This window comes from Bufo bufo, chromosome 7 (genome assembly GCF_905171765.1).
Source record: "Bufo bufo chromosome 7, aBufBuf1.1, whole genome shotgun sequence".
Lineage (NCBI taxonomy): Eukaryota > Metazoa > Chordata > Amphibia > Anura > Bufonidae > Bufo > Bufo bufo.
The window spans coordinates 168753366-168765673 of NC_053395.1; the positions used below are offsets into that span (position 1 = coordinate 168753366).

Below are 12308 nucleotides of genomic sequence, written 5' to 3' on the forward strand. Positions count from 1 at the left end.
AGGATACGGAATGGAATTTCTGTTTTTTTTGTGGCCCCATTGAAATGAATGGTTCTGCATACGGGCCACAGAAAAAAATGGAACGGACACTGACAAAAAATACGTTTGTGTGCATCCCTTGTGTGTAAGGGTTGATTCTGGTTTTGCACAATTGCTCTGAACTTTCCAAGCACTGTTTTCTCTAGAACACCTTTAAATGTAATTAATTTACATGATATATTCACAGCCCTGACACTCTCGACTTTCTATTGCAACAAAATATTGCACTTGCCATCGCAGTCTGATAAAATGTTATTGTAGGCAGTGAGTGTCTCTGAATGTCTGAATTCTATTAGTTGGGACGACATAACATTTTTCCACTCCTATATGTACTTGTTTTATCATTCCTGTACACATGTGTTCAAGGGGTTGTCTGCCTTCAACAATCACATTTCAGTCTTTTATGCACAGCTAACAGATGAGCCCTCCCTTATAGAACAACCACTTATGGTAGGAGAACCCCAGGGGTACATCCAGACAAAACAATACGCCTCGGTAAAATCTGTTACAAATCCAAATGACTTACATGAGATTTGTTGCAGATTTAGCTGTTTATTTGTTACACTAAAAACGTGATTTAAATAATGCCATTTTTGATAACACATTCCCTTTAAAATTCATACACGGGTCAATCTGTGCTGCATTTTGTTTTTTCAACAGCAAGTGGAGGAGATTTCAAAAAAATCTCTCCCACTTTGCTGGTACTGTAAAATGTTACTCATACTGTAAATTGCCACAAATTCACAGGATGTAAATTTCTGACATTTCTATCAGAAGTCGTAAAAAACCAGAGCAACGCTACATTACAACCATAGGATCTACATACTATCTCTTGTATATACTGGCTATTGTTAGCCCCCTTGATTGTCAAAGTCTTGGGCTCAGATAAGTGTGTTCCTAAAACGACATAAAACCCAGAACCAAATGAATATATCGTATGACTTATGTATTATGTAACTGTAACCTATTGTTACTGTTTTCATACGCATTACTACAATGGCCACAAAAAAGCAGCTCATCTCCACTCAGTTCCTTGGAGTAAAATCTGCAGCTTTATGTGCACAGGAAAGAAAATTTAATGAAAACGGAAAAAAAAAAAAAACACTAAACCAAAATGTACAGTTTTTATGCGTTTTACCAAATTTTTTCAACGAAAACGTTATAATATAAACTATGTAAACTGTGTTCAGAGCAGGATTAACCGCTTCAGTCATTATCTCATGCAATCTGACACGGCTTGAACAGAAAAATACAAAATCTGCTCTACTTTACTAAAAACTCTACTTTTTGTATCTGCTGTTAAAATGACTGTACTATATACTAGTGCACAGGTAATAAATTGTATTCACATTATTATGTGTTTAACAATTGTATTTAGCAGATAATTAGGTCTCAAAGATAAAACATTATTTATTGCTTGCTCAGTTTGAAAGAAAAAGTCTAAAATCAAGACAGTTGGATGAATATTTCTTAAAGGGAACCTGTCACCTTGAAAATGTAGCGTAATCTGCCACCAGCAACATTTTTTTCCCACCGTCAAAATGACGGACGCTGTGGCAGACCCTAATGAACTCCATTATAAATCAATGGAGAACTTAAAGGGAACCTGTCATGTTGTAAAGCAGGTGAAGATGAGCAGATTGATATATAGTTTTGTGGGAAAATATTCTGTAAAACTTAAATTCCTGCTCATTCTGGGCGGGGGTCCTCTCAGTGATTGACATCTGTCTCTGTGTACACAGCTATATACAAGTTAGGCTACATGCACACAAACGTATTGTGTTTCCGTGTCCATTCCGTTTATTTTTTTTGCGGATTGGATGCAGACCCATTCATTACAATGGGTCCGCAAAAAATGTGGACAGCAACACCGTGTGCTGTCCGCATCAGTATGTCCGTTCCGTTGCCCAGCAACAAAAAAAATAGAGCATGTCCTATTTAATTCTAGTTTGCGGACAAGGATAGGCATTATTACAATGGACCCGCAAAAAAAATGGATGCCATACGGAACATAATCTGTTTTCTTTTGCAGATACACAATTTGCGGACCGCAAAACACATACGGTCATGTGCATGTAGCCTTATACTGAATTTTTTCACATAAAACTATATATCAATGTGCTCAGCTCCTCCTGCTCTATAACATGCTGCCTGCAGCTCAGACACCATGTTCAACATGACAGGTTCCCTTTAAGTTCTCCATTGATTTATATTGCAGTTTATTAGGTTCTGCCACAGCGTCTGTCGTTTTGATGGTGGGAAAAAAAATGCTGCATGCTGTGCTATTCTTCCTTTCAAAAAATAACTCGGACACAGACATGAACATACCCTCATGGGCAGTGTATCTTTTACCAGCCATTTCAATGGAAGTCGATCCACTGCCTGCAGACAATGGAAGAGGCCACTGTGCATGCTGAACCATGCCATGATGCAGGATATGCACTCACAGCAGCTGTATCATTATAACTACCACCACTACTTAAAGGGGTTGTCTTATTAGAGACAAACCTTTTCAAAACGTAGCCCCCAAAATGCACAACGGTTGATTATGCCAAGTAAAACCATGGCTCGACAGGGGCACTGTAGTATTACATGGCTTGTACAGAGTGGCTGTCTGTTTTGGCTCATAAGGGAGGCTCCAGAGTGGGGGACCCCCCTCTATGACATACATATGCTTTAGTAGGCGATACGGATATGGGAGACAGACAACCCTATTAAAGACAATGGCTTCCCCCCGTGTACATCTGGACAATAAACCATGTAGAGTAGTTTCAGCCTATATGTAGCGTACATTTCTGTACTTGCTTCATAATATATAGTTTATTCTGGAATGTGAATTCACACTGTGCAGGTGCTGTAAATGAGGCACATGTGGTCCTGTGCAGCGGTGATGGAAGGACATCCTCTAGTGGTGACTGTAGGTAACAGCATGCTTGAAGTCGTGCCAAAGAAACTGATGTATGCATAAGTTTATTTATAGGAGACCACAATGTATGCATTTCTTTCTACGACGTGAATTCGACTAATCAGGGATAACAGCAAATGCAAACGTCTGTAGAAGATGGGAACAAGGTTCAATCGGACCTCCCTAGTGTCCCTCTTTTGCAGGGAGAGTCCTTCTTTTTGACCCAAGTCCCTCTGTCCCTCTTTGCTCCATAAATGTCCCTCTTTTTGATCTGAGATATAGATTTTCATCACTGCATTTACTATCTTGATCCAGAAAGTGTTTATCTGGTTCCTGTCTGTATATTAGAGCCCACCTTGTATATTATTTCACTATTTGATGCAATTCAAATTATAGTAATGTCTATATTCAGATCATTTTTGCATTAGAAAACTACTGAATTGTATAAATATGCAGGAAACCATAAGTGTCTCTCTTTGAACGTTTTAAAAAGTTTGGAGGTGCGGTTCAATTTTAATTGCATTTTAAGATGAGAGGCAACCGCCCCTCTATGGAGTATGTGTGTCCGTGTGGATGGTCATGGAGATAGAATGTCAGATGACTGTCAAATATTTACAGGTGGCCCGTCAGCTGCAGCCATCCGTCATCTGGATCGAAGATGCAGAAAAGATGTTTTATAAGAAGGTACCGAAAACAGAAAAACAGGTAAATGCGTCTCACCAGGTGTAAATGGAGTTTTTATCACTGTCATGGACTTGTAACATCTCCACTATAAAGGCTTAGGCCCCCTGCACATGAACGCGTGCACCCCGTGGTCGTGCTGCTGCCCACAAAATACAGTCCGTGGGGCAGCCGCAGCGGATCGCGGACCCATTCAATTCAATGGGTCCGCGATCCGGCCGTTCCGCAAAAAGATAGGTCATGGTCTCTCTTTTTGCGGAACGGAAGTACGGGACGAAACCCCACGGAAGGCTTCCGTAGGGTTCCGTTCCGTGCTTCCCTTTCGCACCATTCCGCATCTCCGGATTTGCGGACCCATTCAAGTGAACGGGTCCGCATCCGTGATGCCGAATGCCCACGGAACGACACCCGTGTATTGCGGATCCGCAAATGCGGTCCGCAATACGGCAACGGGAAGCACACGTTCGTGCCCCTTATACTGCTCTGCTGAGAAACTGAATGTCATGGGTTACCTCCTTCCCCTTATTTCATAAATTTATATCAAGTTTTGGAAACTTACATTCGTTATTCATACTGGGCTCACTTGCTAGAACCAGTTCCATATATTAACATTGTGTTACCGTCAGCACTAATACAATAAATAAAATGTAACAATTGTATCCAGTATATTTCCACTAGACTGGTTATGCTTCATTGATTTACTGCCCCCTGGTGACCATTATTTATACTGAACTGCACCTGCAATAGCCATCTGGTAGAACGTCATGAGATTACACGACAGGACCATCAGAGATCAACTTATACATTCAGTATTATATTTATTGTTACTTTTTTATGTTTTGGTTTGAGCCGTCTTTGTCATTGATGTTAACAGTTAGACCCTAAACGCTTGAAGAAGGATCTCCCGAAATTGCTAAAATCCATTAAGCCAGAAGATCGAATCCTTGTTGTAGGAACCAGTCAGCGACCATTTGATGCAGAAATTAAACCTCTGACTAAAGTGTACAAGAAGATAGTTTTGGTGCCCCGGCCAGATTACGCAGCACGTCTGGGTGAGATGGAACGCCGGATTTGTACGCAGGGCTGCAATCACAAATATCTTGGCTCTGTACAGTCAGGGCTTCTAGAACTGCCAATGATATCCAGTAACCTCACAATGACTCACTGGTGTTGGAATGAAAGGGAATAATATGATCTTTATCCTCTTAGGCACATACCATATAGTTGTTGGGTCCACGGAGTAATAAAATATTCATTGGGGCATGTGTCATTTTAATTTTTCTTATCATGCCTGTAAGCAGACAATAAACTTCATAGTTCCCATGCAGTGACTGATGTGTAGTCGGTACATGGCGGAGACTTTGTGCCTCTTGTTTGCCCAAATGCCTGGCAGCAGTATAACCCCCACTGCCCTGGTGACAGCCCTGTTTGTACAAACCTGAATACCGCCATCACATTATCAGACACTATCCCCCTATAAAATAAAACACTGTGCAGAAACCAATTAGAGATAGTCCAACGCTTGATTAAAATCCCATAGATGGTATGCTTATTAGAACACAGTATAAAATCCATCCCAAAACAGTTTACGGTTTTTGAACATTACTATAACTAAGAAAAAAAGGGGGCGACCCAAGGTGTCCCAGGGAAGGGTGAAGGGCAGTGCCCACCCAATACAACCACAAGGGACACACTTAGAGGGTAACTCGGCAAAGGCTCCCGAGTACAACAGCAGAGACACAAGAAAAAGGAGCTCATAGTACCAAAAAAATAATATATTTTAAAATATATAATTTTTTTGGTACTATGAGCTCCTTTTTCTTGTGTCATTACTATAACTAAGAACACAATGTTCAAAACTCGCAAGCTGTGACTGGATGGATTTTATACTTCGTAAAGGACACCATTTATGGAATTTCCATTGAGTTCCGAACTTTCTCTGGTTTGATTGATGTAAAGAAGCCGCCAAACTGTCAGCCGTGCCCTGAAAATACAATGGACATTTATATAAACTGGTAAACTGATGAATTTTATTGCTGACGGAACTGAAACATTGCCCTATTAGGGCATGCAGGGTGAAATTTCTTGCTTCTGCCCAGGCAGCAAAATCTAAACTTTAGATATACAACCGAATGTAATAAATGAAGGATTAAACTAAAAAACATCACCTCTAGCAATCCCATACAAATCGTATCCGTACACTGCATTTTCCAAAATCAAGTCTCTGTCCTGGTTAGGGGACTTTCACACTAGCGTTATTCTTTTCCGGCGCTGAGTTCCGTCCTAGGGGCTCAATACCGGAAGAGAACTGATCAGTTTTATCCCTATGCATTCTGAATGGAGAGTAATCCGTTCTGGATGCATCAGGATGTCTTCAGTTCAGTCTTTTTGCCTTTTCAGGACGGAGATAATACCGCAGCATGCTGCAGTTTTATCTCCGTCCAAAATTCTAGAACACTTGGCAGAATCCGGCATTTTTTCCCATTGAAATGCATTAATGCCGGATCTGGCCCCGGCATTAATGGCATTGCGGTCTGCGCATGCTCAGACCACAAAAAATGTGAAAATAAATAAATGCCGGATCGGTTTTTCCAGATGACACCGGAAAGACGGATCCGGCATTTCAATGCATTTGTCAGACGGATCAGGATCCTGATCCGTCTGACACATGCCATCAGTTTGCATACGTTTTGACAGAACTGCCTGCCAGAATCCTCTGCCGCAAGTGTGAAAGTGCTGTAATTGATATTATCTGTGTCATATCCTTTCTCTCCAGTTCTTTGGAAACAGCTGATCTCCCAACAAGCGGACAGCACAACATCTCTGAATTACAGCGCTTTGGCTAAGATCACGGATGGATTTACCCCTGGTCACATGGTGCAAGCGGTGGACACTGTGCTCAATGAAAGAAGAATAAGGCAGTTTTCCCAGAAACCACTAGCGGCAGCAGAATTTCTGGGTTCCTTGTCCAGGCAAGAACCTGTGTATAAAGAAGAGGAGGAGACTTTCAAGGTCAGTGAGTTTTTAGCATAAATCTTGTAAAGCAGTGAATAGTGTTGAGCGAAGTGGACTTCGATCCGAATTTCTGGAAAAATTAGATTCACTGCGAAGCCGAATTTCCTCGCCCTTCACGGTAATAAATCAATTTTCCCTGAAATGGTGGTAAAAAAAAAACAAACATATTCACCTCATCCATTTGCACGCGAAGAGGCCACCAAGGCCAGCTTGATTGAAGATACCGCGCAAAATCTCACGCTCGTTGATGTATGACGTCACCACGCTGGCCAGCATGATGACATCATTACGTCACCACACGAGATTTCGCACGATGTCTTCAATCAAGATTGCCACCGCGGCCTATACGCAATCTTTGTGACAAAGTGTCAAGTGTCACAAAGCGAATTTCTTTCTGAAATTTGACAAAGCAGCCAAATGAAATTTTCCATAACTTCGCTCATGTCTAGCAATGAACTTGGTGGATCTTCTGCCTGCTTTTACTTCTATGTTGGGAACGAAAAAGGCAAAGGCCAAAATGGGATTCAGAAGGGAAGGTAACATTCACATTGCGCTTCCGGCAGCAAAGCCCGCTACAGATTGTGCAGGGTGACTTCATGTTTTAAAGAAATGTCACGTGTATTTCATATAAAATATTGAGTTTATTTTAATTGGCATCACCATTTATTTTTTATGTTCAAAAACTTTCTGGAGACAGCTATATTGGAGGAATACACATATTACCTGCATTGTATGAACAGACAGTACAGGAGGGTGCATGTGCTTTATGACAGCTGATATGAATGGTGTCAAAAGACTAAAACAGTCTCCAAGAAGTGGCTGGAAACTTGCATACAGAGCCTAATCTGTATATATAGTGTAGCTATGCTGCTTTATGTAGGCTTCCACTAGTACAATACAGTTAGCATCTGTCCCAAAATAAAAAATATATATATTCACAGCATAGAGGATAAGCATCTGGGCAGTGGGGGGTCTAATTGCTGGAACACCCAATAATCCTGAGGATGGGGAGGTTCTGTGTCCCCACATATGAATACAGCAGCATTGGGGCATGTCCTCTGCTGCACCATGTATCTCTAAGTGACTGCACTCTAAGGGACACTATCTCTGGTACTTCCAAAGAGAGAGTACAGCAGCATACATCCTTGACCGTCGCTCATTCATAAAGGAGGGACCCAGGACCCCTGTTCTTATGATCGCTGCAGTTGGACAGTTTAAAGAGGACCTTTCACTACTCCTGACATGTCTGTTTTAATAGCTACATGCATTCCCCATGTAATAACAATTCTGGAGCATCTATTCTGTATGTTGTGCCATTATGAATGAATTGCTAGCAGTCTGCAGTAAGGGTACAGAGGGGAGGTAACCAGTTGGGGGGTGTACCTGCACAGACTGACTCTATCCAATCAGTGCTGCCATTTTTAAACTGTGCAGGTACACCCCCTAACTGGTTACCTCCCCTCTGTACCCTTACTGCAGACTGCTAGCAATTATTCATAACTTCTAGTAGAAATAACCGAGGAATGACACAACATACAGACATAAGAATAGATGCTCCAGAATTGTTAGTACGTGGGGAATGCATGAAGTTATTATAGCAGACATGTCAGGTCAGGAGCAGTGAAAGGTCCTTTTTAAATCTTCGGACAATACATTTAAATCCCTTGCCATATAATGATAATGAAATGACTGTAAATCCTGCCCCAGTCTACGCAGCAAAACTGACAATTGAGCTGCAGACAACTGAAAATGTCAACCTATTGTGTGCACCCCAATTGAAGAGTAAAATCTGAAAAATGAAAACACTCTCATAAAAAAAATGTGTATGGAAAACCTAATTAATATAGTATATCTTTTTCTGGTGATACATTTCTTGTATCCATAATATAACTTTGCATATCAGCAGTTTCTAGGAAATAATGTAAAATGTATTATATCCTCCTGCTAGTCGAATGACCCAATACCTCCCAGAGTTGTAGAATAACTGGACTCTCTTCTCATCCCTGTGACAGACTTGGTACTCTAAAACGCCACTCGGAAAGAAGAGGAGTAAAGCAATGCCCAATGCAGAGGAAGAGACAGGAAAAGACAAAGGGAAGAAGAAAGGAGCAAAGAAAGGGAAGAAGAAATAGTTTCCATAGTTCATATATTTACACCATCGTGCCTGTATATTTTATTTGACAATGATTTCTAATAAATTTCCTCGGCATACTTTCAGTACTGCAATGAATTTGGTGTAAATCAGGTAATGAACACGTACAGTGTCAGAAATATGGATAAGACTTTCTACTTTCTCAAAGCAATCAGACCAGTGAATTAGTTGAAGGAACTGATCTATTCAGTAATACCGCTATCTATGTACACTAATAATTCTTTCAAGCCTTGAAGATGACACAGTGTTATCTGTAAAGGTAAAGGTATACTCCGAGCAGTAGATAAGGATAATAGATATAGGATGGGAAGGGCTAATTATACACATTTTCAGTTATATAACATGCCTAGTTATGTTACCGCTTCAGTCACAGTAGACGGCTCACTGCTCATACAAAAAAGTTAGAGGACCTCCTGCTGAGCAAGCAATGGTCTGGGAGCATGTGTTACAGGGATAAGGTTTTCATCTTCTTACCTCTTATGTGTAACTGAAGGAGCAATTAATGGTATATGTGTCAAATGTGAATCTGATACTGTTTATATGAATCATGACAATTGCAGCAGCGCATTTCATAACTTCACAAAATTGAGTAGGACCCCAGAGATCAGGAGGCCCCTTTCTGTCCCATGACAGCTGGTTCTCCTTGCAGCGACACTTATTTCAACTGCATCCTCTTCCTTGAACGCGGATACAGTTGAATACAATGATGAAGTAGGGAGCTTCACCATTCAACCTGCAACTGGCGGTATGGTGCTGGTCATAGCACCTGCTCCGCCTAGCCATCGAAAAGAGCAGAACAGATGTGCAGTGAGAGATCTGCTCTATTTGTGGTAAGAATGTGGGCAAGGTCAGTATTCACCTACTAAAGGAGCTTCATATTGTGTTGGGTAGATCATAAGGTGCATACTTTTGCTTTAAGTTCACATAAGGGGGTACCATAATGTGTTTGTGGGTACCTAAGGGGCATTATTCTATGTTGGGGACACATAAGGGGCATCATATTCTGTTGGGGACGCATAATATGGGCCATTCGGGGGTGTTGGGGGCACATAAAGAGTCATCACACTGTGTGAGGGGCATATAAGGAGTCACTATATTAGTGGCTATGGGGGAGAGCTTAGTGGTGTGACAGGGGGCCCCAGACATTGGGGCCCAAGAAATGCCAAATCCACCCTTGACTGTATGTAGAGGTGGAACAAACTTTCTTGGTGCCCAAGGCAGGAGTTTTAGACTTTAATTTTAACTAACCTCTACCCTCTACATCTAAGCATTGGTTAGCTACAGTTGGGTTACGTTGATGGTAAATTCCTGATTTAATGACACCATTTCTTAACCAACACAATTGGTTGTACATGGAAATTTACAGGCATTGCATTATATTGTTTTTAATACATAAATTACGTACCCGCCCCTCATGCTGGCTTTCCATGTTCAGGATTTTTCATGGAGTTGTTGAAGCCAATCCAGGAACAGATCATACATGGAACGCACACGTAAGGCAAAGAACAGGTCTTCTCTTTTTAAATCCACTCCTATCTTTGGCTTCCAAAACTACATTAAATGAAGAACATCCCCAGCCTAAATGTTGCCCTAGACATATACATATTATATGTAGGTTTAATATCAATTACATTAATGCAAATGTAAGGAGTGCAATTATCAGATAATGGTTGCTATCAAGGAGTAGTTACTGTATGTCCTTCTATATACTGTACTATGTGAAGGTATGGTTTGCTTTTAAACCCTCCCAATATGATAAGATTTCTGTGACAAGCTCATGATGCCTGTTCAAGTTATTATTATTGCTGTCTTGGAAATTTAGGGGGACCACAGCCTGGTCAAGGAAGGATGGTGGTGCAGTAGAAAGTCCTTTCCCTGATTGAGGTGTGGTGGTAAGCAATGCAGGATTACTACGATTACATGGTGCTGCACCTTACCACCCTCCTGCCATGGGCACAGGAAGGACTGACATAGTGATTAATGGGTACAGATGTGTCCTCATTGTTTAGTGTCCTTCTCTCTGTAATTGGGCAAGAGATAGGAGGACTCTCCTCGCCTTCTCTGTCAGCCATTCTAATGAGGGAGGAGTGGGAAATAGGTAACTTCAGGGGCACAGAGCCAGGTGCTTGCAAAAATAAGCATCAATTTATGGAAACCAAGTATAATATGATGGGGCCCTGTTACTGTTGTCATCACAAAATGCTAGAAACACCTAATAATGAGTAGACAATAGCTCAATGACATCACGGCTACAAATACTTTCCTAAATTTTATAAAACAAGGACACTTTTTGATCTGCAGAAGAAGAATGCGTGAGTGTTCAAAGCCAAAAGTAAAAGAGATCCAGAAACATATATCTTTATATAAAACTGATATGACATCATTGTAATGCAGCTAGTAAACCAAAGCTGGATAACAGATGTGTGCAGATGTGATGCAAGGACAACTCTTGCAAAAAAAAAAAAAAAAAAGGATATATATATATACAGTACAAACCAAAAGTTTGGACACACCTTCTCATTCAAAGAGTTTTCTTTATTTCCATGACTATGAAAATTGTAGATTCACACTGAAAGGCATCAAAACTATGAATAAACACATGTGGAATTCTATACATAACAAACAAGTGTGAAACAACTAAAAATATGTCATATTCTAGGTTCTTCAAAGTAGCCACCTTTTGCTTTGATTACTGCTTTGCACACTCTTGGCATTCTCTTGATGAGCTTCAAGAGGTAGTCCCCTGAAATGGTTTTCACTTCACAGGTGTGCCCTGTCAGGTTTAATAAGTGGGATTTCTTGCTTTATAAATGGGGTTGGGACCATCAGTTGCGTTGAGGAGTAGTCAGGTGGATACACAGCTGATAGTTCTACTGAATAGACTGTTAGAATTTGTATTATGGCAAGAAAAAAGCAGCTAAGTAAAGAAAAACGAGTGGCCATCATTACTTTAAGAAGTGAAGGTCAGTCAGTCAGCCGAAAAATTGGGAAAACTTTGAAAGTAAGGGCTATTTGACCATGAAGGAGAGTGATGGGGTGCTGCGCCAGATGACCTGGCCTCCACAGTCACCGGACCTGAACCCAATCGAGATGGTTTGGGGTGAGCTGGACCGCAGAGTGAAGGCAAAAGGGCCAACAAGTGCTAAGCATCTCTGGGAACTCCTTCAAGACTGTTGGAAGACCATTTCAGGGGACTACCTCTTGAAGCTCATCAAGAGAATGCCAAGAGTGTGCAAAGCAGTAATCAAAGCAAAAGGTGGCTACTTTGAAGAACCTAGAATATGACATATTTTCAGTTGTTTCACACTTGTTTGTTATGTATATAATTCCACATGTGTTAATTCATAGTTTTGATGTCTTCATAGTCATGAAAATAAAGAAAACTCTTTGAATGAGAAGGTGTGTCCAAACCTTTGGTCTGTACTGTATATATATATCTATATATATATCAGTAATTTACAATGTTCAATATTTCAGATTCTTTTAGTTCTTCATCAGAAAATAGAGAGACCAAGT

The 12308-nt window shown here is 40.8% G+C and overlaps 1 protein-coding gene across 2 annotated transcripts in view; it reads left to right on the plus strand.

The window, feature by feature from the left end:
* IQCA1 (IQ motif containing with AAA domain 1) overlaps positions 1–8857 on the plus strand; it is a 280666-nt gene extending 271809 nt beyond the window's left edge. For both annotated transcript variants that reach the window (XM_040441110.1, XM_040441111.1), the window contains exons 16-19: positions 3563–3649; positions 4500–4677; positions 6402–6637; positions 8653–8857. In XM_040441110.1, coding sequence (XP_040297044.1) covers positions 3563–3649; positions 4500–4677; positions 6402–6637; positions 8653–8772 — 621 coding nt within the window. In that variant the 3' untranslated portion in view covers positions 8773–8857. The remainder of the gene's footprint in view (positions 1–3562; positions 3650–4499; positions 4678–6401; positions 6638–8652) is intronic.
* The last annotated feature ends 3451 nt before the right edge of the window (positions 8858–12308 follow it).